The sequence below is a fragment of the Numenius arquata genome, chromosome 3 (assembly GCF_964106895.1).
Source record: "Numenius arquata chromosome 3, bNumArq3.hap1.1, whole genome shotgun sequence".
Lineage (NCBI taxonomy): Eukaryota > Metazoa > Chordata > Aves > Charadriiformes > Scolopacidae > Numenius > Numenius arquata.
Window position 1 is genome coordinate 77,197,986 of NC_133578.1, and position 27,181 is coordinate 77,225,166.

The 27,181-nt window shown below is 49.5% G+C and overlaps 1 protein-coding gene across 2 annotated transcripts; it reads left to right on the plus strand.

Moving 5' to 3' along the window:
* On the plus strand, window positions 1-26,726 carry PUF60 (poly(U) binding splicing factor 60). Of its 2 annotated transcripts, XM_074144745.1 has the most exons (11): window positions 1-44; window positions 10,031-10,126; window positions 11,843-11,932; window positions 12,955-13,005; window positions 16,941-17,102; window positions 17,559-17,651; window positions 18,485-18,698; window positions 19,106-19,296; window positions 23,301-23,436; window positions 23,910-24,145; window positions 25,169-26,726. In XM_074144745.1, exons 1-11 carry the CDS (start codon window positions 18-20, stop codon window positions 25,466-25,468), a joined length of 1,596 nt encoding a protein of 531 aa, XP_074000846.1. In that variant the 5' UTR covers window positions 1-17; the 3' UTR covers window positions 25,469-26,726. The 2 variants fall into 2 exon arrangements, with proteins under 2 accessions (XP_074000846.1, XP_074000847.1); XM_074144746.1 differs by lacking the exon at window positions 12,955-13,005 and having other exon boundaries at window positions 2-44.
* The last annotated feature ends 455 nt before the right edge of the window (window positions 26,727-27,181 follow it).

Genomic DNA, 27,181 nt, shown 5'->3' on the forward strand with positions numbered 1-27,181 from the left:
CCGACGGGGTGGACAAGATGGCGGCCACAACGACCATCTCCCTGGTGAGCGGTGCGGCCGCCGCCCTCCCGCGGGCGATCTGGGGCGGTGGGCTCAGGCCGGCCCGCAGGAGGGGGGCGGCTCGCCTTGTCCACGGGGCGTCGCGCCCGGCGGGTCCCGCTGGGCCGGGCCGGGCTGCAGGTCGGGGCCTGCGCGGCGGGGACCGGGGTGGCTGTGGGCCCGCCGCGGGCGGCCTTTCCCCCTGTGCCGGTCCCTTCCGGGGCCCGCCAGTAACGGGGGAGGCGGCTGTCTTCCTCTTGTGGCCCTGTCGGGGAGGGCTCTGGCGGTGCAGCGGATGGGTCTCCACCGTCGCCGTGCGCTCCCCCGGTGCCGCTGGGGCCCGGCCGGTGCTTGGGGCCCGCTCCGGGCTCAGGAGGGGGCTTCGCTGCGCTGGGGTACGCGCGGTGCTTCATCTGGGCTTGGTTGATGGTTTCAGAAATTCATTTGTTTAAAGAGATGTGGCTAGGTACTGGGGGGGGTTGAAAGTATTTAGCAGAGACCATTCTCTCCCAGAGCCTATTAGCCTGAGGTTAGAAAGTGAGGGTCACCTTTCCTACCAGACTTAATAGGCAGTGGTTATTTTTGTATTTCCTATTGCTTCCTTTATGTGTTCACGAAGGGACCCCAACAGTATTGATTTTTATAAGAGTTCTTTGTGTTTTCAGGAACGTTCTTTAGAGCTTCCCTGAGTAGACTGCTAATGTTGTAAGAAAGCAAAAGAGCACTCTCATGTGGCTTGTTTGGGTTTTTTGTGACTTAGCCTTAAAAAGAGGAAACTATAGCCCTTCACTGGGGCACTATTCGTCCTTCCTTGGACTACTCATTTTTATTTTTGGCTACGTGTGGCATTGTGTAAAATGGCAATACGAAGCCTGTTGGGTGGAAGCCTCCAGGGAAGGCAGGCCGTAGTATAATTGTGGGTGCTGAGGAACCGCAAAGGGGGTGGCCCAGCTCGTGTGCTCCCTCCAGATACCATCAGATGCTCATGGAGCACTGGGTCGGACAGACCCTTGGTGTGACACACAGCAGGGTATTTCTTAATGCTTTTGTGTTTTCTGCTTTTCTTGTCCCCTCCCCCCCCATTGTTTTAATAGAAAATATTTGCTTTGTTTCGTGACTAGATCTAATTGTAAAGCTGCTCTGTTTTTCTTTAGGGCTGTGCATTTGAACCCTGATGGAGTTGACTTTCACAGTATTCCTTTTTTTGGATTTACAAATACTGGTGCTCATAATCAGGAGCAAATATAAATAACTCATTTTGTTTCCCATCTCATTTTTGCTTAATTACGACTTCGTTAAGTATGGGGCTTTGCCAGGTTAACGTTGGGAGTGAGTGTTGAAGTCCTGAGCACGAGGTTAAATATAATTAAATATAATTCCAAAGATGATCGAAACCGAAGGAATGTGATATTGCTTAGGATGCGTGAGGAGAAGAGATTTTGGCTTTCCTGAAAGCTAAGGTGGTGACCGTCCTTTATGCCACAGAACTCTGCTTCAGCCAGTTCCTGTGGTGTCATTGTATAGTTCCATATATGCGTATTAAAATGACAATGCTTTCTCGTTTGAATTTTAGGTAGGATTAGAGTTTATACTGAAGTAGTTTTGCAACTGTAATTTCGCTTGGTGCCAAAGGCCATTGCTTACAGTAACAGCTCTGTACCACTGTGCTTTGTTACCCAGAACATCCCTGTTGTGGCATGCTGCATTGCTGTCCTGGGTTAGCTCTGCTGGCCATGGCTCTTCTTTCATCTGCATATTTTGACTCTTTTCCCCACACTGCTGCTCTGGGCCATGCCCCTCGGCTTGCCATACGGGCACATTTCCCCTGCGGCAAACTCTACTCCTTCTGGAGTCAGAGCTGTAACAGCCTTTTCCTCTCCTCACGTGGGCTGTGTGTGTCCCCAGACTCGCATAAATTCAGTAATTCCAAGGGGTCTTTTCCTTTGTTTTGCTTTGTTTCATGGGGTATTTTTTTGTTTTTAATTTACAGGCACTCCCTTGGGACTGCCCTGTTGTCAGTGGGAGTTTGTGGGTTGATTCATGGAGCAGAGGAAGCACCCTCCTGTGTCCCGTAGTTAATTAAGGAAAGGACTGCCATATGCTGCTGCTGGGGCAAAATCTGTCTTCCCAACAAATAAGTATTTTTATCTGGTTCTCATCAGTAACTGTGGGAATCAGAAGTATGGTATCATTGTAACTAGGACAGGCCTACCAGACATTGAATTTAATTGCTGAAGGAAGCTTTAGGAAAATTTTAAGTGTGTTTGGGAAAAGATTTAACTGGGGGAGAGTTAAGCTTCAGCTTTTCTTTCTTTTCCCCAACTTTATTGGAATTACTTCACCTTTGCATTGTTAGGCTGCTCTTGCTGCTGCTGTTGGTAGGAGGAACACATTGTCTGCAAGCAGTTTATTGAGCATCGGCAGGTGTGTGTTCTGTAGTAAGTCTGCTGTGTTGGGAGGGAACAGTCCCTGCAGGGCGATCCTGCACAGACATTTCCAGTACTTAACATCTGGCAGATTAACTAATTTGCAGCTCCCTGAATTGTATGTGAATTTGGAGATGTTTTGAAGAACATCAGCTGTGCACACGTGCATTGTTCAGCAGGAAGGCAATACGCAGCTACAGCAGAGATGTCAATAGTAATAGGTCCTCCTCAAATACTATTAACTGTAAAAGTTAAACTAACCGTTCTTGATTCTGACCGTAAAGTCATGTGTTACAGGAAGTAGTTGTGTATCCACATTTGAGATCTAAAATTCAGCTATATGTTTATGGGATAAATTTTCTTAGCCTGGAGTAATTAAGTTCCCCATGAAGCTTATGAGGACCAGTACAGGATCCTTCCAGACTGCAGGTATTTCTTCTTTTCACCTGAAGTAGTTCTTGAAAAAAATCTCTTCTGCGTGTTTTAAATAGCTCATAGTTTCTGTCCTGCTGCCACAAGCAAGATCTATTTGTAACGTGGAGGGGATGTATGTGTGACAACACCAGAAAATTCATATGAAGGTATAGTTAATTATTAATGCAATTCTAATTAAATTTCTCAGTTACTTGATTGGTACCTTTTAGTGTTAGAAATACAATCACCTGTTACAACAGATTAAATCATTAATGTCTTGCTTAAGAAACTTATATTTTTAAACCAATTAAGTAGTCTTGAGACACTTGGTGCCACTGCTTTTGGTGTCCATACTGTGACAGTGTTGTCTGTCCCATCTTTGGTCCTTGATGGGCTTCCCTTGTAAATGCTCCTTTGGCACCTGGTGCCTCCTCACCCCCAGGGACGTCGCTTCAGGATGATGTGCAGGCCTTTGCCTTTTGGTATTTACCTGATCTCTTGCTCTTGTGAACTTTTTTTTTGCATCACTTCTGTCGTGACATTCTTTGAAATAGAAATATACCAGAAATGGATACGATATGGTAGGTCTCTTACTTGTCTCATCAGTTCCGTTTATAAAGATAAAAACATTACAGTGTTATTTCTATGTATTCAGTAATATTGTTAGCCCTTTTTGCCATCCCGTAATATACTCATGTGTGATTACTTGCCTGTCTGTCTTTTTGTGTTCTTAAACTCACAACTGAGTTAGATAATTTGCCCTTCCCTGCAAGAGGAATGTGAGCTCTCTGTTGGTGACATCAGTGACAGTAGGTCTTAGCAACCAAAATGAGAGTCATGGAATTACCCAGGTTGGAAGGGACCTTTCAGCTCATGGAGCCCCACCACTGACCAACCCAGCACTGACCCATGTCCCTCAGCACCACGTCTGCCCGGCTTTTCAATCCCTCCAGGGATGGCGACTCCACCACTGCCCTGGGCAGCCTCTTCCAAGGCTTCACAGCCCTTTCCAGGAAGGAATTTTCCCCAATCTCCATCCTAAACCCCCCCTGGCCCAACTGGAGGCCATTTCCTCTTGTCCCATGGCCTGTTCCTTGGGAGAAGAGACCGATCCCCCCTGGCTACACCCTCCTTTCAGGGAGCTGTAGAGAGCGATGGGGTCTCCCCTCAGCCCCCTTTTCTCCAGGCTGAACCCCCCTAGTTCCCTCAGCTGCTCCTCAGAAGTTCTCCAGCCCCTTCTCCTTGGTCTCCAGACCCCTCCCCAGCTCCGTTGCCCTTCTCTGGACACGCTCCAGCCCCTTAATGGCTTTCCTCTCATGAGGGTCCCAAAACTGGACCCAGCACTCAAGGTGGGGCCTCACCAGTGCCCAGTACAGGGGGACCATCACTGCCTTAGTCCTCCTGGCCACACTATTGCTGATGCAGGCCAGGGTGCTGTTGGCCACCTGGGCACACTGTTAAGTTCACTGTATGGTTCTGGAGCACTGCCAGATTCTCTGAGCTGATTTGGGGAGAGCGGTCTGCCTGCTGGGTGTGTTTGTGTTCAGTGGGAGGTGCCGGAAAGAAGCAGCACTGAGCGTAGCAGGGGTCCCACTACCCGTCTGTGGGCTACGCTCCTGTTGGTGCAGCCCAGGGTGCTGTGCTCTGGCACCAAGGAAGGGGACCCCTCCTTCCATCTCCAGAGCGGCTCCTTGGCCTGGACCGTGGCAGGGGTTAGTCCGTCCCAGGTGCAGGATGGAGCATTTGTCCTGCCTGGATTTCATTAGCTTTTTATTGGCAGTAAATTCTTATACCTGTGGCAGAAGCTGTGTCAGGAATCTCAGGAGTTTGTCACATTTCACATTGGCAGAAGTCATTTTGCAGCCTGACAGTGTGAAGTAAGAGCAAGAGAGCGATCTCCTGCCTAGAGCAAGCGGTGGAGAGACGTTGTGATTCAGAGGAGCCCAGGGTGGACGTTGCCATCACACACAAACGCTTGCTGCACTCGCTGTGGGTCTGTCACGGTGTCACAGGGAAAAGGGTTAGCTGGGAGGTTTGTCAGTGAGACGGTGAGCTGATGGACAGGGAAAGGGGTCATCCTTTTGCGGGGGAGGAATGTGTTCCCTTGTGTCTTACTTTACTCTGTTTGTCATCCAGAGGATCACGTGCATATTGATTTATTTCAGCCCTGTACTGTAGCTTGTCAGGAACAGGAGTTTTCTTCCTTTGAGAGCTGGAAATGGAGAAGCGGGTGATCTCTGGGTTCCGTGGCAGAGAAGTGATAACGCAGAGCTTATAAAGGTCACGTCTAGGAGGCATTTGAATTCTCAGTGCTGATCCAGTGGGCAGGAGTTCTAGAAATGCAGTGAAGAAGCATCACAGGGAGTTGTTTCAAGAGGACATAGATCACTTGTGTGCCTGCATTTAAGACTTTTCATGTTTCAGGTGTTGGATTCACACAGGATTTGGTGCTCTGGAAGAACTGTGTTGTGCTACTGGACAGCATTGGTGAAATTTGGCATAGAATCTCCTTGCTCATTTAAATAGAAGAGATGTTACTGGCCAAATAGAGGGTCATGTCAACAGTTTGGTCATGCCATGCTGGGAATGACACGTTTTGAAAGGTTTCAATCCCTGCCCATTCCTTATAGAACACATCTGACAGGATGGCGGAAAGAATGTGGGCATGCCCCATGCTCCAGATGTTGGCGGTGCAGTACTTGCACACACTTAGAGTAACAGAGGAAATAACTTACCGGCACTGCTGCTCCTCCCTGTTTCAAAAGAAGGATTCTATGCTGAGTGGAAAGGATATTGCTAAAGAAATTCAGGAATAGCAAAAGGTCATTGTGCACAGAAAGGCTCGCTGAGTTACAGAGCTCACAGCTGAATCCATGAAGATTTAGATAATAAATAGTGGCAAAATGCTCCCAATATATTTATCTACTTGACGGAGTACCTTTTCTGTAAAATAACCCATTGTGCATGTAAAAGAATTGCCTTTGACCAGCACTCGGGGGATGCTTCCTCCAGCTTCACAACTGGCATGGGGGGGTGTAGCATGAAAATATTGAGACAGACACAGATTCCCAAGCACCGATGGAGGTGGTAGAGCAAGGATTAAACTGAGTGTACTGGCCAGGTCCTTCATCAGTCCTTTTTCCATCTCTGTCTTATTGAATCTTCATGTTGTTTGCTTGTTAATGGTTCCCGAAATAAACAAGACTGTGTTTTTCTTTCTCTTGTGTGTGTTTATACTTCAGAGAAATTCTCAGCCATGTAATAAATTTCCAACGAATGTGCCTGAACTCTTGGAGTTCAAACCACCTTAAAGGGCCAAGCAGCGCTCAGAAGCAATGCTCATAGCACCAGGTATCCACTTTCTATTTATTTCTCTTTTAAAAGAAATTTAAATTTTTAAAAGAAATTTCTCTCTTTTTTTTTTTTTTTTGTAGAGTAGGGTAGATGGTTGAACTCGATGATCCCAACCTAGATAATTCTATGATTCTATGAAAAGAAGCTCTTGTTCTCCTGCTTCTCTTGTCAACTTCTCCCCCATGTTTCTTGTTCCCCCCTGACTGTGATGGTGCGTTCAAATAAGGCAGTGGCCAAGGCGGCCAGCCTTGGTAGAAAGCCCCGACTGCTTTTCTCCAGGTGCTGTTGCGTTGCTGCCCAGCAAAGGCAATTAATTGTGCTGAGCCTTTTCTTGGGGGTGGCTTTACCCCAAGGTGCCAGGAAAGAGGGAAGCAACAGTCATTTCTCTGTTGATAGTGATAGATTGGGATTACTTTACACAATCTGCTGCCGTTCAACTGGTCTGAAGGGACCCGTGAAGAAACTGCAACTCTAGAGCATTGTATTCAGACACTTGTAGAACACACTTTTATGTTAAAGGGTTCATTTTGCATCTGTTCTGTGTTCATTGGGCCTAGAAAATGCTCCCAAACCCCTTAGGGTGAACTTGAGCCTGACTGCACGAAACCAGCAGTCTGGATTGTTGCTGTGATTGTAACAGTAAGAATGATGTGGGGCGTATCTCTCAGAGCATCAGCGGGCTCGTCCTGAGCCTCTCTCTGCTTCCCGGGTCGGTGAGCTCCTCTCCTTGCCCAGGACAGTCCCACAGAGACCAGGGGAAGCCTCGTAGCCTGGTGGGAGACTGGTAAAGGAAGTACTTAAATGCCTTGTTTTCTGCTGTTGACTGCAGTTTTTCCCATGGTAGTTTTTATACTGAAACCGGTAGTGTTCACAGACACGAGTCTCTTCAACCTACTACGTGTCAACCGTGGTGTTTGTCCCTTCTGGTATTTTCAGTGGCTGAAGGTTGAGTTGAGAGAAGAGGCTAGTTCTGCTTTTGGTGGGTGATACAGGCAGAACTTACGCCAACAGCAAAGGCAGGCCCAGACCCTGCTGCTTTCAGCCAAGAAGGAGGTGAGGTTGTGGAATGGATGGTGCCAGCACTGGCACCCTCGTGCTCTGTTCACACTTGCTTCTTCCTCTGCTTGCATGGACGTGGGAGGGAGCTCCCCACGGTGCAGTCAGACCAGTCCCGCTCCGCATCCTCGCAAGGAATGAAGAGGATTCTGTTGGGAAAATGAGCACAGTTCACCTTATGAGAAGGAGTAGAGCAGTTCAGTCAGAACAACAGTTAGTCCAGCAGTGACTGTCACTTAGGCAAATGCATTGCCAGAGGACCTCAGGATAAAGAACAACTGGGCAACATGGTGGTAAATGTTGCATTTGTTAGAACATACAAATTAATGTGTGTATGGTGGGGGCGATAAACTGATGGTGTGTGCACTGTGACAGGCTGTAAAATCACCTTTTCCTGCATGCACCGATTGAAGTTTACCTGCTTAAACAGAATGTGACCTCGCTTTATACCCAGTGAGTAAAATAAGAAATGTGGTAATGAGCTGACCAAGCAGCGTTTAGCATCAATCCCCCTGATCAGTTGGAGGAAAGGGTTTGTGGCAGCCCTGCCTTGAGGGAGAAGTTGGTGCAGAGTCCCTTTGTCACGGCTTGGGGGGTGTCAGCTGGGGGGGTCTGTGTGCAGGACCTTGTAATGTCACCATCCTGCAGCTACTGTACAGGCAACCAGGGCGGGTGGGCCAGCCGCCAGCTGGGGATTGCAGCCTTCAGTAGGTTCTGGATGGGCTGGGTATGGCCGGGCTGCAGCGCTGGAGCTTCTCTTCCTGCAGCTGGAACTGGCCATTGCTGGGGACAAAGAGGCACTTGGGAGCCTGGAATTTTGGGGCTCTTGTGCTCCGTGTCCCCTTCCTTTTTAGTGGCAGGGCTTGAGGCTCATTACCCTGGGGCTGGGCCAAGGGGCCTTCTGCTGTTTTTCACTTCTTGAACTTGGCAATTTCTGTTAATTCCACAGTAATGCTTAAAATCTAAATTATTACCCTAAATTGAGAATACCATATGAATGTGCTTGAGCTTCACTTACACTTAAGTGATATTTGTCATTTTCTGTGGAAAGAATTCACGTGGTTAAAGTGTCTTATCTGTTTTCCTCTCCGTCACAAACAGAACATTCTATGTATCAATATACAGAAAAAATATGAAAATGACATAAGTGAAAAACTGGACTGTCGGGGACTTGTGCTTGTGAAGGAAATGGGTGGTTGGTCTGTGCCCACTGGGGGTTCTGGCAGCTGTTGCGGTGCAGAGGCTGTGCTGGGAGCAGTCAGATGAACGGGGAATGGCTCTCCTCGTAGAACTGGGGTGTACTTTTACCTGAATCGCTCTGCTGTCCCCAGGGCTCTCTGGCAGCTGTTACAGCATCTCATCCCTTTTATCGGTGCATGTTCCCCTTTGCCTTGTGGCGGGATAAAGAGGCTGCAATGAGACACGCAGTTTGTGTGCAGCCGGGATGCATTTCTGCTTCCAAAAGCCATGGGTTTCTCTCTGAGGCTTCAGATGTAGCCAGAAAATAGCTTTTTGCTGTTCTCCATTCTGGTATTACGTTTGTAAGGTCTTGATGTACCTGTAAGATTATTTTTTTTCTGGGGGAGGTCAGTGGTCTCCAGAGACATTTGTGCCCACAGGAAATGTCTACGTCGTTCGCCAGTGCCAGGAGTGCCATGAGCAAGTGATTGTTCTGAATAAATGGGAACCGAATTAGCGGGAATACTCGCTGTTCCTTCTGCTAAAATGCCCATTACTTTGATATTATATCTTTTCCAAGTGACAGTTTTGTTCCTATGCCAGGAGAGTTGGGTTTGGTTTGCCATCTGAATGGGTCTGTTTGTTTTTTCTATACTCTGCTTGTTACAAAGTACTTACGTTTTTGTTTTGGTTTGGTTTGTTTGTTGGTTTGGTTTTTTTTACTGGAGGACTGAGATATTTGTTAATGGGTTTTTAACGATGAACCCTATTTTGACTGCAAATTATGTGATGGCACTTTGGGGATGCCAAAGCACTCTAGCCACAACCAGGTTGATGAGTTAGAGTAAGTAGAGAGTAACCTACTCTTACTTAACAGAGTAGGAATAATTGATCAGTTGTTTCCCAGGAGTGGGCTTCAGTGTAAACCATGAGTGTGAGGCAGGGAGGTCAGTAGAACAGCCAGGACACAAAGACGGCTGACGTCTGTTAGCTACACGTATATCTGAAATTGTGAAAATTGGTTCAGTAGCCCAGAAGCTTCTTTCTAGCCCTGTTCTGATGTTTGGTTTGGGACGGGCGGTATCTTGTGCTGAGGATGAGCTAGTGCTGCTTTGTTACTCGGATCCTGGAACAGAACAGGGTTTGGAAAGGTTTCAGAGCAGATCTTAAGAAGAGAACTTGAGAACCCAAGGGTGACAGACCAGTGTAGGACGAGGTGGAAGGAGGAAATAGATGGGTACATTGGAGAGAGTTTAACTGTTGTGAGGTAGGATGGAGTTGATCTGAGTGAGGGCTGGGGGTTATTTAATTTCTCTAAATCTAGTGATTAGGGGAATCTTTAAGTATCCAACACGTTCATCAGTTTGTACAGTTGATGGGATGGCTCTCCCATAGGGAGTGGTGAGAATATTAACAGGTTTTCATGAATTACTAATAGATTTGGGAAGACTTTTTAGGCAATTGTGACATTCTGACATTAAGTGCTTTGGGTTTCTGGGAATGAAGAAATTGGTCGCTTTTGTGAGAACAGGTTTTTCATTAGTATTTTTCTATTTTCTCAGGGCACAGAGTCCATTAAGATGGAAAATGGACAAAGCACAGCAGCCAAGCTGGGGCTTCCTCCCCTCACACCAGAACAGCAAGAAGCTCTCCAGAAAGTGAGTAAACTGGATGTGAATTTGCTTCTTAGCACTCTTGCTTGTTCATTTGGGTTTTGGGGTTTTTTTTGTTTGTTTGTGGGGTTTTAAAAGGGAGCTCTCCTGCCAAGAATGCATACGGGGTAATGGCCATGCTGCGTGCGGATTCACACTCTCCAATTTGTGCTCAAGAATTCCTTGTTTTGGTTTAGAGTTTATAGATGCTTTTGGGGGAGCATGATGTGGAATTTGCTGCTGGGGTGGGGAGAGTGTTTTAATTAAAAAGAAATAATCAAAATCATAAATAAATAACATCTTAAGATGACACTGTAATTCTAAGCCAATATGCAACTGCCGCAAAGCTACTGCAAGGAGTGGGCTGTGCTCCCCCAGGAACAGGTTTCTGATATGCTCCAGCTGCTCTTTTATTCTGTCCACACACAAACACATCATGAAATACCTGTTTTTTCCTTATGCTCTTTCCCATGTTGTTGTAGCAAGTATTCTCAACCCGTTTGAGCCAACCTGTGTTAATTCAGATCAAATTTGGTCCAGCTCTGATTTCTGGTGGTTGGTCCTGTTTTATACAGCTGGGGGGGGAGGTTACTGACTTCTTGACCCCTTTCCCGATGGGAGTGAGTGATGCCTGGCTTACTGAGAGGAGAGCAGAGCTGGGAAAAGAGGGGAAAGAACCCAAAACCAGGAGCTGTGGGCTAGGTGTCTGCCATGCTCCGGTGAGACGAGTCAAGCTTTGTTCTAGGTAGGCTTGGTGTGAATGTTCCCGTGAAGTTGAAGCTGCTTGTGTGTGTGTGTGTTGTTTGGCTCACAGTGTGAAACGGCCTCGTTTCCTCTGGCTTCTCCGTAGCTGACAGCTGTAAATCCCCTTGTCCATTTCCAGGTTTCCGAAGCACACGTCTCAAATCCACGGTTTAGAGCCTCCCGTTCCCTGGCACCTCCCAAACACGTACAGCCATGGAGAGCAGGTGCCTGAGGGGTTGGCTGAATGTGTCCGTACCGTCCCCTGGGAGTAGGCACATACGTGGGTATTAGGTGTCCCTTGACAAAGAGCCTCCATGTCAACACCGCGGGGTGTAAAGCTCAGACTTTGTCAAATTTGTAGAAGACCGAAAGAAAAAGACAAATCGGTCTTGTGTCTGCAGGCGAGGAACCAGAGAGGGAGAGCTGGAGCATTTTAGTGAGCAGAAGCCATGGGTCCTCCAAACTAGACTAGGCCAGATGTGATAAGACAAGGGAGGGGGAGTGCCCAGTTGAGAGACTGGACATGGGGATTTGGAGGCCCTTCCCTTTTGTAGAAACTCTTTGTCCAGCTGCTCTCTGAGTGGAGAGGACTTGAAGGAGGCTATCTGTCCTGCCCTCGTCCCAGCAGGTAAGGTGCCATGGTGGGATCTAAGGGGCAGAGGGCGGACGAGGGAAAATGCGAGGTGTGTAGTGCATGCTGCTTTCCTAACACCGTGCCTGCTGCAGATCGAGTCCATCCAATCCTCTGCTCGAGCGTTATGCTGTATTTCAGGGCTCCTGACTCCAAGATGCAGACTGAGATGTTAGTAAGCTGTTGGCCGCTGGCTGATGCTCAGTGCCTTAGTGCTTAGGGCTGGAGCGCCGGAAAGTTCCACTGGCAGCCAGTTGTGTGGTTGTGGGGAACTGTGGTGTGAAATCAGGCATCCGTCCCTGCTCTGTGGTATTGTCCGATGACTACAGACTCTCTTTTCTTTCTAGGCAAAGAAGTATGCGATGGAGCAGAGCATCAAGAGTGTGCTGGTGAAGCAAACCATCGCCCACCAGCAGCAGCAGCTCACCAACCTTCAGGTGAGAGACCCTCTGAGATGCTCCTTCTGTCTCTTACTCTCCCCAAGGAGGCGGAGTTCTTTTTGCACTTAGAACCAGAGCACAGCCCTGAGGCCTTCTGGAGCTGGGTACATGCGCTTGTGTTTCCACAGTGAAAGTGAAATATACTGTCTTCAGCTCACTAGAGAAACCCCCTTTATTCACCTGCGCAAATTGCCCCCAGATTTCACTCAGTCAAAAAGTAAATTGCTAAGAGCTTCTCTCCTCTTGGCTGGCCAGATGCTTCTTGAAATGCCAGAAGCCAGAGAATTTGCTGTGGGTTTCACTTTTGACTTTCGTTGAAGGTGGTGCCTAGGGTTACTGGGAACAGTGTCCTTTCACCATCCCCTCTGCTTGAGGGGGGGTACCCGTCTCTCCCGTAATTGGCAGTAATACCCCACTTCCCTCCCCGTCACCCCCGCGCTCTCTCAAGTTCAGGGAAGTTCTGCTGGCGATTCCCACGAATGCTGGAACGCCCGTGTACTGGGAGACTTCTTAACTGGTGTATAATCTCCCTTCCTTCAGAGGGTTCTTGAACACATCTCACTGCCTACTCCTCAAAGTTAGGAAGCCCAAAATAACGGCTTTGAGATGTTGGATGTCTTTTCCCGAGGAATCACTGTGGATGCACTTGCCACATCAGCAACTCCGGCCTTTCAGGGCTGTGCGTGTTTCTGAGTGTCGGACCTAGTTGAGGGGCTCCTTTATAAATGCTGGGGGTGAATCAATGACAGTGGTTGCAGAGGTTACTATTGCCTTGAGTCCCCCCTGGGAGAAGACCCTGCTTCCCGAGGCAGTGGCAGCAGCACAACTCCACCCTGACCTGGTGGGACTGGAATCTGCAGGTCCCAGCGCCGGACAGTCCTTGGGACCAGGCAGTGAGGGGCAAGGAAGGAGAGGCCTCTCTCACAGGTTCCCTGTGCCGCCGCTCTGCTTGAGTTTTTACAAACAGCCGTAGTATGCTCAGCTCCAACAGACTGAACTCTGTCTTTACTGTCTTTCAGATGGCAGCAGTGACAATGGGCTTTGGAGATCCTCTCTCACCTTTACAATCGGTCAATAGACATATTCACTTCTTCTTGGGCACTATGTCTTAGTCAGGGCCTAGAGTGGGGAAGTACATAGTGGTGATACCATGTTTTAATTCAACCCAGCACAACCCTCCCACATTCCCACCCGTTATGGACAAGCACAACAAGCAGAGGCAAAGTGTAAACTCCCCCGAGGAAGACCCCGGGCTGGGTGCAGTCTGCTGGGACACTGGCACTCGGGGTCCTGGAGGCAGTTGGCAAAGAAAAGCTTTAGATTTCCAACAGTTCTGAACACACCCGTGAAATTGTGGGAGCTGCATTTCTAGGGATGCTACAGTTCTGAGGTCCCGACCTAAAACTAACCGCCAAGGTAACTCACAAATGGGCGACTTCTTGTGGAACAAACTCACAGCGCCGGAGCCCTGGCAGCTAAGGTGCTGGGAGGACTGGGGCATAGAGCTTTGCAGAACTTGTCGTAGCCCAGGTGTAAGACTGCTCGTTACTGTGCATGTTTCCAGACTAGGCGAATACGGCATGTGTCAAGTAAAGTAAAAGCAGGATGGAAGTAACAAACCTGCAGGACGAGTCAGAGAACCTGTACAGTTCTTTAGTGCTGGAGTTTCTAATTAGACACCACAAAGAACTTAATTACCTGGGATTATCCAACCCATTCCTTTTTCTAGACACGTTGGACAATGGCCACTGCAGAAAGTGTCCTAAAAGCTCCCCTCTGCATGCAAAGCTTCATTTGTAAATTTGTAAATATTTTTCCATCTTGCTGGAATATAATATTTCTGCTTGGTGTAAAATGCAACCAGAGGCTCGTACTCCCAAATGAAAGATGCACTAATGCTAAACTCACCTGGTTTCCCTCCTTTAACACCGCCACAGTAGGTAGTGTGTCAGCAGGGAAGCCAAACTGTATTTTACAGGGTGTGTAAGTTCAGAATGGAACAGAATCATCCATCTCCATGTGAATTTGGCACAGCTGGTTTCTGAGCCCTCGTGCCCAAGAAACTTCTACCAATTAATTAACGCTGACTTGATAGCATAGCCCCATCCATTTTGCTTAAAAAAATTTGTGACTCATTATTCACAGCTGGGCAAGAAACGAAAAGAGCGTACTGATAATGTAACAGGAAATGTTTAATTTCTCACTGGCCTCAAGGGCATAGTCAGTGTTGTGAATCCTTACCCTGAGACATTCCTCCCTCTGGGGAGGCAGAGGCTGCTGCTGATGGACGGAGCCGCTGTGCTACAGCTCACTGTGGTTGGGATTCCCAGTCCTCAGCTTTATCCCGAAGCCCATCAGGGATGTAGAAAACGCAGACAGCCCTCTGTCCAACACCTTTCCTGTTGACAAGATTCCTGATGTTCCTACATGAAGGAAGTGCAGCCTGAACTTCCTATTGCGGTATCTCAGTGCCTGAGATTAAAGCTTCTTGGCTCCTTAATCCTCCAATTATTACAGTGCAAGATTTCCCTGTTGCTTCAGCAAGATGAGCACAATTTCCTGGCCTTGTATTAAAACTGGAGCTAGTGGTGATGGTTTTGCATCATGTCCTTTGTTTAAACGAACACTTAAAGATGATTTGGCTTGTCCTTAAAATAACAGGACTTAAGGGTGACGTTACACAGATACAGCTACGAGCTGCTGCCTTTATGAAGGTTGCAGACACTTCAAATTCCATTTTAGAGGTGGAGGAAGGGCTGGTGGCCAGTAAAATCTACATAATGTAGCCAGTGAGAACAATGAGATTTCTCCTCGCGAATCTCTGACGCTCTCATGTGCTTAGTTCACAGGTCTGCGCTGCATCGTCCCTGAACGCGGTGCTACCGATTAGTGATCTGCAAATCCCTGTAGCCATCACGGTCCTTTTGTAGCTCCAAATTTCTAACATGCTGCTGAGGTAGCAGAGTCCTCCCAACTCCTCCCCACCTATTTGTCAGGCTCTTTGCAGGATGGCAAGGTGTGGGTTCCTCCTGTAGGAGTTCCTGCTGTGGGCGAGGACAAATGCCATTTTTCTTGCACCGGTTGCATTGATAACTGAGAGGAAGGAAATGTCCTCTCTGTATATATAGAGCCTTCAGAAGGTGACACATCCCTCTGCCTGGTGCAAGGCTGCAGTATCTCGCCAAGAAGCTCTCCTAGTAAAACACTCCATTTTTATCCAGTCGGTGGCACTGTGGGTGATGCACTTCACTGGGACACTTGGGGGTAGGAGGTTGGTGGCTCTGAACCCATCCCTGGACACACTGCACAGGCTGAGGGCTGCTGCTGGCTGGCTTTCCTGCGCCACGGCTGGGGATGTGTTGGAGAACCTGGGAGACAACCCATCGGTGTCCTGCCTGTGCACATGCTGTAGTCCTCCCAGTCCCAGCACTGCAGAGTCAGTTGGAAACAGCTGGTTTTTTAACTGTTTCAAATACTTAAACCCAGACAAGAGGGGAACTTACTGTCACCTGAGGAGCAGCAGCACGGGGTGAGAACCCTTCCTCTTTATAGAATCCCTGCTGGACTGAATAACGGGAGCAGAACCCGGGCAGTTTGTTTCCTCCTGTGGCCAGTGCTGATCTCGTAGGGGCACTGTGAGGGAGGAGGATTTCTGCAGGCACGGGTGGTGTCCCTGCTGCTGTGACTGTCACATAAAGTGCTGCCCCTCTGTTTTGAGTCACAGCATCCCTAGACACTTCGGAGCTCGTGCTCACGCTCCTTACGGTGCTCTGAGAGCCGGCCTCTCATCAAGGCTGCAGTGAAAGACCCTCTGAACAGCAGTGGTGGGGAAGAGGGGGTTGCTCAGAGCTCCCACCCCTCAGTGCCAGGTGCTGGAAAGGGAGAGGGGCATCAAGCCTAACGCTCCGTTTACCCCCTCTGCTGCAGTCCGTAGCCCCCGCTGCTCGGCCTCTGTTCCGGGCAGAGCAGGAGCAAAGGTCTCGATGTCTCCAACGCACTAATTCAGTCTTGCTCATCCCAGGGAGCTGCCTCTACAAACACCCCGTTTTTGCCTTGGTCCCAAGATGTGCTGCTAGGACGTGGCCAAACCTCTCATTTTTTATTGTAGTCTTCTAGAATTGCAATTGGGTGAAAAATAATTGAAGGATATACTGCTTTTTTTGGATACCTGCTGTAAGAAATGTCTGGATTTGTCTTGCAAACAGGTTTTCAGGCATACTTAGGAGAAAATAGCACAGAGACCTTCTCTGCACCGAAACTGATAAGGGCGGAGGCTTTGGGGGCTGCACCACTATCTGAGCCAGTACCAACAGGCAGCGATAAGTACTAGCACCACACACTTAACCGAGGAGTTTCATTTAACCGGTTACTTGTTTTGCTTTGCTTTTCACTGTGCGGTGGAAGTGGTGCCTAGTACTGGATCTCCTCCTGCCTGGGGCGGGGGGGAGGCGGTGTGTGATGCTCGAGGGAGCGGGGAGGAGGTGCCCAATTCCACATCCTTTGCTGCCGGGGAGGAAGGGGGGGGGGGATGGGGGGGCGACCAGGTGGTGCCCAGTATCGGATCTCGTGCTGCCCCTTGCGGGAGGGAGTGGGAGGGATGGTGATAGTGTCCAGAATCGAGACCTTTGCTGCCTGGAGGGGGAAGCTGTCCCAGAACGAAGTTATTTCCTCCTCCTGCAGGCGTTGCTGGAGATGGGATCAGGCTTGGGGGGGGGGGGGTAAGACCTTACCAGTGGGGTTGGAGTTGAGGCTCCCAAGGTGGCAGAGCCCATCAGAGATTTGCCTGCCCCTGGGAGAGAGCTGTACTGCTTGTCCGCTCCAGCAGTCTGCACATCGAGCAGGAAAACACTTCTCTGTCATTATGTGTGCCAGGCTGTGCTGCAGCCCGGCGAGGAGCTACCTGCTGTTGGGCCATAGCTCCAGGGAGGGAAGGAGGAAGGGAAGGAGGTCCTGACGTCCGTGGCCACCCCGCGATCTAACCAGCCAGTTCTTCTTTCCAATACAGATGGCAGCGCAGAGGCAGCGCGCCCTGGCCATCATGTGTCGCGTGTATGTGGGCTCCATATACTATGAGCTGGGAGAAGACACCATCCGCCAGGCCTTTGCCCCTTTTGGACCTATAAAAAGCATTGATATGTCCTGGGACTCTGTTACTATGAAACATAAGGTTGGTTGACAGCCCTTGAGCAATGTGGTTTTCCTTCCTGAATACATGCAGGAGAAGGAGCCTTTATCCTCGTAGGGAGCAGGTTGCTTTTAGCACAGTAACTTTGAGATGAACCTTTGTAGCTCCTGCTGTCCTTTGCTTTTGGGATTCTGCAGAGGGAAGCAGACGTTTGTGGGGCTGGTGTGCACAAAGATGCCAAAGAGCTGGCTGTCCTGTGTGCGGTGGCCTCTTGCTATTTTCCCTCTAAGCAGGAGAGGCTCTGGAAGCAGGTAGCCTTTTGTCGGTGCTTCTGCATGTGATTTGCTGCTTTAGTATAGAGCTGCTTTAACAAAACATCTTCTCAGGCCACAAGAGTAGGGCTCTGGTGCGTGGGAGGTCTTGGCCGTGTTGTCTTGGCACTGGATTCGAGACAAGATGTGGCTGGTTTGATTGAACAAGTGTCTCCTTCTGTCTTAGGGTTTTGCTTTTGTGGAATATGAGGTGCCTGAAGCTGCTCAGCTGGCCCTGGAGCAGATGAACTCTGTCATGCTGGGGGGAAGAAATATAAAGGTGAGTAGCAGCTGAGTGCCTGCTCTGAAAATTCTTAGTTCTCTTCACTGTGAATAATGGGTTTGTGCCCAGAAGTGCACGCCACACGCTGTCATGTGGAAGGTCACCTGAAGTCTGTTCCCTCGTAGACCTTGATATTCAACCCGTTGCCTACGTAGTGGCTCAGGGTCCCTTTCTCCCTGAGTAGAGGCCCCCAGCACACCAGTGAAACCTGTTCTCCTAAGTTAGCTCTGTTTTTTCCACCCACATGTAGAATGGAAATCTCTTGAGGACAAAATAAAGGCAATTCACGATATTTTAAGGCTGCCTTCTTATATCTTACCTGTGTGCATGGTAGATAAGTAGCATTGGGCTTCTGTTGTGCCTGTCACCGCTGCCGTACAAACAGCCCAAACAGAACAGAACGAAGGGTTGGGGCTGTGGTTTTTCAGGCAGCAAGGGGGTGAAACTTTGGGGATCGAAACTAGGATTTTCTGCAAAATGTTTTACATCTTGCATTTATGTCTCTGATACTTTCTGCATATCTGCAGTGTCTGATTTCCAAGAGGGATTTAGGAGCCTCGGAAAGGATATAGCAGCATTGTGTTTTGCTTCCAGAATTGTTTCTAGTCTGGAAGCTGGTCTCTGGCAGGTCAGAAGTAACGGTGGGGGAGAGAGCAGGGCCTGTCCAGGTTCTTGGTAGCGCAGATTGTATCCCAGAGCTGAGACAACCACTGCCCTTTGCTGATTGTGCCCTTCTGCGGTGTTGTTTGGGTTGACAAGACAGTGGGGTGGCTGAGTGTGAGTCTCTGGAAATCTGGTGAGTTGTAATGGCCTGTGCGCTCTCTCCGCAGGTGGGGAGGCCCAGCAATATCGGCCAGGCACAGCCCATTATAGACCAGCTGGCAGAGGAGGCGCGGGCCTTCAACCGCATCTACGTGGCCTCTGTTCATCAGGACCTCTCCGACGACGACATCAAGAGCGTGTTCGAGGCTTTTGGGAAGATCAAATCCTGCACGCTGGCCAGGGATCCCACCACTGGGAAACACAAAGGCTATGGTTTCATTGGTAAAACAGCTGGCTGGGGCAGGGGGAGAGTGGGCAGCAGCATCCACACCTTTCTTCTTTTATCTTTGTTTTTTTACTCTAGTGGAAGAATTGCATTAAGCAGTGGGATAGAAATAAATGTGGAGCAGATCTGTGCCTGAACTCAGAACTATAATTAACAGCCAGATGTTTTTACTCACTGTTATGTAGGTTGAGGGATCTCGCTGTGCCGACTGTTCTTGACAGTGCTGTGTGATCAAGGGGGTGAGATGAGAGAGCTCCAAGCGCTGAGATCTTCTCCCTGGAGCACTAAGCAGTCGTTTTTGCAAATAAAAATCACAGTTGTGGGATGAGAGTGGCTGCGTTTAGGAGTAAAAAGGGCATAAGGGAGTAAAAATATCTGTAAATATTCCTCTTTCTCACTGCAGAATATGAGAAAGCACAGTCTTCTCAAGATGCCGTTTCCTCTATGAACCTCTTTGACCTTGGGGGCCAATATCTCCGAGTTGGTAAAGCCGTGACTCCTCCGATGCCTCTGCTGACACCGGCTACGCCAGGAGGGCTCCCTCCAGCAGCAGCCGTGGCCGCAGCAGCCGCAACAGCAAAGATCACAGCGCAGGTAAGGCCTCGGCTCGGGTGAGTCAATGGGGCGGATGAGTGGTGTGACCCTGCTAGAGACAAGTGTGCGAACTGAACTGTGGTCACTAGTGTGACTGAAAGCCCTCAGCCTGGGTCATGCTTGATTCTCAGGACCTCATGTGTGGGAGCTGGTGAGGATCTGATAGAGCAGCGTATTGGAGCGGAGTCTGGCACAGCTGGGCAGAGCTTTAGTTAAAGAAACGGCAGGGGGACATTGGAGGGGATTCCTTGTCATAGAATCAGAGAATTGTCCAGGTTGGAAGGGACCTTTCCGCTTCTGAAGTCCCACCGCGGACCCAGCACTGACAAACCCACCACTGACCCATGTCCCTCAGCACCGTGTCTGCCCGGCTTTTCAATCCCTCCAGGGATGGCGACTCCACCACTGCCCTGGGCAGCCTCTGCCAAGGCTTCACAACCCTTTCCATGAAGGAATTTTCCCCAATATCCATCCTAAACCTCCCCTGGCCCAACTTGAGGCTGTTTCCTCTTGTTCCTTGGGAGAAGAGACCGACCCCCCCGGCTACATACTCTTTTCAGAGAGTTGTAGAAAGCAAGAAGGTCTGGATGGGAAAACCAGCAATTAGGGAAAGGGTTATAGTAGAGGCTAAAAGAATGCGTGGAAGTGTGTGACAGGAGCAGACTAAGGAGGGCAGTAACAGCCACATTAACAACACTCCCAGTTGTTGAAAAGGCTCTGCCTGTGTTGTGGGGTGGGAGCTGACTGTGACAGCTTTAGGCTGTTCAGAAACAAGGAGATGCCGTGATGGAGCAGGATTGGGTGTTATGCAGGAGTTCAGGGGTTCTCAAATTTAGTTTGCTTGAAGCAGAAGCTCCTGGCTCTGACCAGGGGGCATTGAGGGAGGAGAACTGCCTTTCCAAGAAACACCCCGTGTCTGTGACCGTCGTCCTTGCCCGGGGCAGCAGAATCTCCCCCTCCATTGTCACAGCCCGTGAGAGAAACCAGTTCCAGCTCTGTTGGGTTCTTGCATTCTGAGGTGTGCAGCCTGCGTGCGCTGCCCGTCAGCTGGCTGGTCTTCCTTCTGTGAACAGCTCTTTTTTGGGAAATATTTCTGTGAATCACAAGGTAAGGGCAGAGGTGGAAGGAGCTGCCAGAAACGTGAAACTCTCCGGTGGTTTGCGTGTCCCCGGTAAACAGTCAGCAAGCCTGGGAACCCCTGCAGTCAGCTAAGGCAGGCAGGTGAGGCATGGCTAGAATTATTCAGATCAAAATCACTGTGGGAAAGAACCATTAATTCTCTTGGGTGAAATGTAGAGATCTATTACAGACATGGGTGAATGTTACTGCTCCTTTCTGCAAAATACTGCAGGATTTGTTACTGTGAGGAAAATACAAAATTCCATATATAGAAAAAAGGTTCTGAAAGACCCTGGAGGTACTCAGACATCGTGTTGGCTTTCCTTAGACACGGACAGATCCGATTTCCCACATGGGCAGTGAGGAGGACTAGAGAGAAGAGTAAGAAGAGTTACAGAAGGTGGTATCTCTTATTTACGCTCCAAGCATAGTTCTTGTGTGGAACAGCTTATTTTAAATAAGAACATAAGCAGTCATGGCCTCTAAGGGCTTTAATTTCACATTTTTTTTTAAACACCAGCTAATCTTTAAACTTGGGGAAACTAAAGAGATCGTGGACATGAGAGAGAAACCTAAGTCAGAGATAGAACTTTGGGTCTGTGGTCAGAACTGCAGAATTGGCATGGGATGAGCTGGAATTCGCACGCCGGCCAAGGAAGGAGGAGGTGTCTCTGCACTTAAACGAAGAGCGAGGGGTGCCGAGTAGCACAGGTAGTTCATGTCCTGACAGTGACTGGAAAAAAGTCAGTCTTGCAAAAGAAGTGATGGAATTAAAGCTATTAGAAAAAGTTCCTTTGGCCATTGAAGTAGAAGCGGGGGCAGCTGGTGACCGGTGTAGTCAGAAATGAGGATGGGCCTGTTCCAGCATTGAACGCTCACAGAAGCGTTTTCCCTGTCGTTAGAGGCGCAAGGCAGCCTGGCTAACGAGGCCTGGGGTTGCTCTATCCTGGGTGGGTGTAATGCTTGGAGTTTGTCGTGTGCAGATGTTTGGGGTTTTTGCAATAAGTCTGTCGTGTCAGGGCTATTCCCGTAGGTAGGGCTGAAGAACAGCAAACGTGATCCCTGCATAGGTTGCATGGAAAACCAGGATCTGCAGACTTTGTTCTCATCCCAGTGGTAGGGAAAGATTGAAAACAGGCTTTAAAGGAAGAACAGCACTTTCAAAAGAAAAAGGTATGCAAAATGTTTGGTTGTTTTAGGGAAATGCCCCCGCTGGATGAACAGAACTGTCTTTGCTAAGACTGCTGTTACACTTTGCTAGGAACAGACTGAAATTCTCTCCTGGCGGCAGTTCAGGAGCTGGAGGAGATCCCTCTGGGAAGCGGTTAGAAGAGACCCGCAGTGGTTCAGCAGATGTTGAGGTGTGGAGGCAAACGAGAAGAGAAGAAAATGAGCTGTGCTGGGAATTGCTGACCCTTCCCTCTGCTGGGGAAGTTACAGATAGGTCTTATCTAGACCTTATCTAGTGGCCTTATTCTAGGGATTCGGAGAAGAGAACTGATGGGATGAGTTGGCCACACAAAGCTGAGATGGGTTATTAATGTAGGGGAGAACTGGGGTAGCGCAGCAGATGGGAGTAAGAAATATATGCAGCCTTGAGTACAAGAGACCGCATTTAAGGAACAAAACCTTAGAATTTTTTGCTCCATGGTGTCGGGGCTTATAGGAGCCCTGTGAAAACAAGGAAGAGAAGGATCCGGGTAACTAAATCCTGAGTGTAATAGCCTGGAAAACACCAACACCCCTGGAATCCTAGGGTATATTTTAGGTACCTTATTTTCAGTAGTTTTATGGAAGTGTTTTGTCATATAACTAGGCGTTCACCTTGAACGTTGTGTGATTTCTGGTCATCTAGAGTCAGGATGTTTATAGAAGGTACAGAGAAGTACCACAGTTATTGGGAGAATTGGAAAACCTGATGCGCAGGAAGAAACTAGAAGAGTTTGGCTCAGTGTAACTGCAGAAAACCGCTGAAAGGAGGGTCAGATGTTTGCTCAGGTACAGTCTGCCTGGAGGCGAGTAGGGAACGGGAGGGGAGAAGAGGCACTGGCGACACTGAGAAAAGGAACCGGCTATAAAATGTTTCAATGATCAAATCTGGAAGTTTGAAGAGTTTCCAGTCATCGAAAGCTGTAAGGGTCTTACCAGGAAAATGGTGGTGGCAGAAGTCAGTTCTGTGACTGTCTCGCTGAGAAGTTGTTGGCGTGGTACTTGCTTGCAGTGGCTGTGATGATGAAGGCCGATAGCAGAGCAGTGTTGCTGGATCTAAAGTGTGTGGTCTTTGAAAATAGCAGCCTTGTGCTCGCAGTAGTGGGTTTGGCTGCAGTGTCCCTTCAACCAGGCAAGGAGTAACCTTCTGCCGGATCACTTTAGAAAAACTGAAGCTGTCAGGGATCCCTCACCTGGTTTGTGGCCGCGGGGCCCGGTGCTGTCATCAGAGGGGTGGGATGGGAGCTCCCATCAGTCTTCTTACAACGCATCACATGCCTTAGCATCAGTAGAAAGCTTTATCTGTGTAGAAGGTGGAAACAAGTAGAGATTCCTCTGGAATTGCCTGCACCTTTCAGACCATGCACTGAACCCCTGGGTGTCCCTCTGTAACCAGCCTGGCAGCTTGAGAGGATGGGGGACATTTGAGTTGCAAGACAACCTTTTCCTTCCAAGGCTTGGTGTCTCCTAGTTTCTACGTTTCTCTGGTGGGCTGGCTGGCATGCTTTTTTTCCTTCTCCAGTAGCCCTGGAAAGCTGTCATCCTCAGAGTCTATATATCTGGTGTTTGTTAGGGGTGAAAAAAGCTGAGCCTCCCCGAAACGCATCCATATTATGGCTTCTTGACATGGAATTAACACTTGGGGGTTTTGTTGTGTTTTTTTTCCTGTCCCGCAGGAAGCCGTGGCAGGAGCTGCAGTTCTTGGCACCTTGGCAACCCCTGGGCTGGTGTCTCCGGCGCTGACTCTGGCCCAGCCCTTAGGGGCGCTGCCACAGGCCGTGATGGCAGCACAGGCACCAGGAGTCATTACAGGTACCTCCACTCTTCCTTTTGTCACCTGGGTGACTGTTAGAAAACACGGTTCTCTGCGGCTGGGGTCACACAAGGAGAATTCGAAGCTGAAATCCTTCTCCCCGCCCTGCTTTGTCAAGAACATTTATTTTTTTATTTAGCGGAGCAGGAATGTATTTTGGTATATAATAGATCCGAGAGGGACATGAACTTTGCAGCAGCAATGCATGGTGCTGGGAGGGAAACTCTGGATAATTGTTATTCCATGCAAAATCCTGGGCTCTTTCTCCCTTCTGGGCCAGCACATGATGGATGTATTGAGTGCTTTTCTCCTCTGTGCTGACTGAGGTGCTGCCGGTGTCTCCCTGGCCGTTGGTGCTGAGCAAATAAAACTGTCTGGATTCTGTCGTCCTCGTCATCACTGGCTGGTGTGTACCCAGGTGGTGCAGAACATTGGTTCTTTCCTTTCTGCTGCAGAGTTTGTCCTCTTGCAGGTGTGACCCCTGCCCGACCGCCCATTCCCGTCACCATTCCACAAGTGGGAGTGGTGAACCCCATCCTGGCCAGTCCCCCTGCGCTGGGCCTGGTGGAGGTGAAGAAGGAGAAGGAGGAAGAGGAGGTGTTCCAGGAGTCGGAGAGGCCGGAGATGCTGAGCGAGCAGGAGCACATGAGCATATCCGGCAGCAGTGCCCGCCATATGGTGATGCAGAAGCTGCTTCGGAAACAGGAGGTGAGCAGGGTGTGACCTCCTGGGCTGGTCCCAGTTGTCACCAGATGAGGCTACTGGGTTTAGAGTTGTCTTAATGTGGCAGAGATCTGATGGTCGGTGTGTGGGACGGGCTTCCTGCAGGACACCTGGCTCACTGGGACCACAAGGACTCCTGCTCACGTGCTGCTTGTGGTTCTTCCTCTGCCTTGAGGATCTCCTCAGAGGGTTCTGATCAGTCCCCAGGCCAGAGAACCTTGGCTGGGAGGTGTCTCTGGTTGAACTGTGTCTTTACTTAGCATCACGGGGCCCTTTTGGCTTATAATTCAAGAAGTGAGACTGGCCCATGGTCGGGGCAACCTGTTCCAAACTGTTGAGTCCACCTTTTCCCCACAGCCTTTTACAGGAAGATGAAACTCTGAGCTGTTTTCAAAACAGAATTTCATGGAAGTTATGATGAGAGAGAGGACAAGAATGAAGGACAGAAAAATTCAGAACATTAAACAGAGCAATAGATTCATAGATGGGGGGGTGGGGGAGTGTCTGGGAAGGGGCTGTCATTATCCCTGTAACGAACGTACCGGGCCAGCCAGCACTTGTCAGAGGTGTAAAAGACTCGGTTAAACCTTCTACTCGATCTAGAGCCAAGGAAAACAGGATGGTGGTGTTGGAGATAAGAGAGCAAAAAATAACTGGACAGGAACAGCACAAGGAAAATGGTAGAGATTTCCAAATCACTTGTGCTTCAAAGATGTGTCCAAGAAAAGCCCAAGAGCTGGCACCCAGCTGAGGCCAGGCCACAGCTCAGCTCCCGGTGAAGGAGATTCGTTTGTGCTTCTGATGCCTGGGGAGAAAATGTACTAATTTATCCCTGAGAAGGTGGGACGTTACTGGTTCCGTGGATTACACTGCAATGCCATAGCAATAGCAATGCCATAGTGTTCTGGTGGTGCTGGGGGATGCTGCACGGCCTGACGTGGCTTTGCAAACGTAATCTCAGTGTCTCCTGGGGGTAGTGATCCTTCTGTCTTGGCCTTCTCTCTGCAGTCCACTGTGATGGTGCTTCGCAACATGGTGGACCCAAAGGACATTGATGATGACCTGGAGGGAGAGGTGACAGAAGAATGTGGCAAATTTGGAGCTGTGAACAGGGTCATCATCTACCAGGAGAAGCAAGGAGAGGAGGAGGACGCCGAGATCATCGTCAAGATCTTCGTGGAGTTCTCCATGGCCTCAGAGACTCACAAAGCCATTCAGGCCCTGAACGGGCGCTGGTTCGCGGGGAGGAAGGTGGTGGCGGAGGTGTACGACCAGGAGAGGTTCGATAACAGTGACCTGTCCGCATGAACTCTGCTCGAGAGACTCTGCCCCCGCCCCTTCTGCCTGCCCCCTTCTTTTTTAGCCATGTGTAAGGAGCGCTCCAGGGTGGGCACAGATCTCTGTGATGTACCTGTAGTTTGGATAAAAGCGCAAAGAAAGCCGTTGTGCATCTGTGTGTGTGTGACAGGGGCTACGTCTCCCCTGCGGGGGCCAGAGCCCCGAGAGGGGCCGCTGCTCCTGTTCCTGCCGTACGCTGGGGCCGCTTCAGAAGCCCTCGGGTCCAGGTCCTACCGCACCTTTTAGGGGCTGGAAGAGATGGCCAGAAATGGTTGAACGGAGGAGAGAGTCTCTTCGTAAAGTGTTTCAGCAGCACCCTTGGGTGCTGGTGGATTAAAAACCAGGATGGGGGGGAGTTTGGGCGGTGCTGGGAGGGAGCTTTGTGCCGAGGACCCGCGTGTTGAGCTCGGCCTCGGGAGTTGGAGCTGGGCCTGGTTGGAGCATTCCCATCAGGTTTGTTCTGACACCGTCATTTGGGCCTCAGGGGTTTATGGATGGGTCAGAACTACCCTCTAATGTGCCAAAACGCGAACAGCGCCTCTGGCCGCAGGGTGGCACTGGGCTGGGAGCACGAGCAGCGCCGACAGCAGCACACAAAGTGCTTTTACAAAATAAACACACACACCCCCCCCCGGTACTCAGGAGGGGTACGGGCACATGCCTCGCTGGGAAGGAGGGTCTGGGGCGGGGGGTGAGGACTCAAAGCGTTAGTAATATTTACAGAGCTTAAATGCATTTATTTAAGTAATCTTTCTGTCTAGCTAATGAGCAGGAACAGAATTAGCTCGTTAATTATTTCAGGTACGTAAGGGGCTGCTGTATTGTGGTTGTGCACAACTGGAACACGGCACACACCTGGAGAAAACAGTCGGGTGAGTTTAGGAATTCAAATGAAGGAAGAGCGGTCTCAAAGGAGTCTCACTAGGGAGTTGGGAGCTGAGCTGCAGCTGCGGGTGGCTTCGAGGCTTGGAGATGTTTTTAAAATTAAATTTTTGTATTTTGTTTCAAACACTTGAACTCTTCTTCTGTTGTAGGCTAGAGATTTGTATTTGCATTTTATTTATGATTAATGTATATTTACCTCTTTTTGCACTGGCATTGCCTGTTTGCCCCAGTTTCACGAGGCAGCACAGCTGCTTTGCTGCTTTTCTGTGTGATGCGGGAGAAGCTTCACTATTTGTAATTGTTCCAGAGTTTGATTATTCCTGCTAAAGAAAACCGAAACACCTCTCCCGTGATGCAGTTGGTCCCTCTGCCTCCCATTCTCTGCTCTTTGCTCCTCTCGGCTGGGTTCAGGGGCACAAGGACCGCACTGGAGGTTTCCTTGTGCTCTTGATGGTTTAAAAAGCCAAAGTGGGGAAAAGCTGATGCAAGAGGAGAGCGGAGGTTAAAGACTGACAGCCCGAGCGCTGATCAGCAGCTCTCTCTACACCATCCATCTTGCGTGGCTGCCAGGATGGTATTTTACAAAATTAACTTTATAAATGTCTTGACGAGTCAGGTGTCCGACAAAAGGCCATCTCGCCCTCTCTGTGGCCCTGGGCACCATCCTCCCAACGTCCGTGTAAGGGAACGGGAGGAGATGCGGGTGCGGTGGGTGAACTGTTGATGGGTGAGGAACTGGCTGGTGGTGGCATCCAAAGAGTCGCAGTCAACGGTTCCATGTCCCAGTGGAGACCAGTA

Excerpts from the sequence above, each read along its gene's own strand:
- PUF60 (XM_074144745.1), top strand. The coding sequence starts at position 18 with ATGGCGGCCACAACGACCATCTCCCTG. Across the intron at positions 11,933-12,954 it reads AGCAGCTCACCAACCTTCAG|ATGGCAGCAGTGACAATGGG; the intron begins GTGAGAGACCCT and ends ACTGTCTTTCAG. Across the intron at positions 23,437-23,909 it reads GGCACCAGGAGTCATTACAG|GTGTGACCCCTGCCCGACCG; the intron begins GTACCTCCACTC and ends GTCCTCTTGCAG.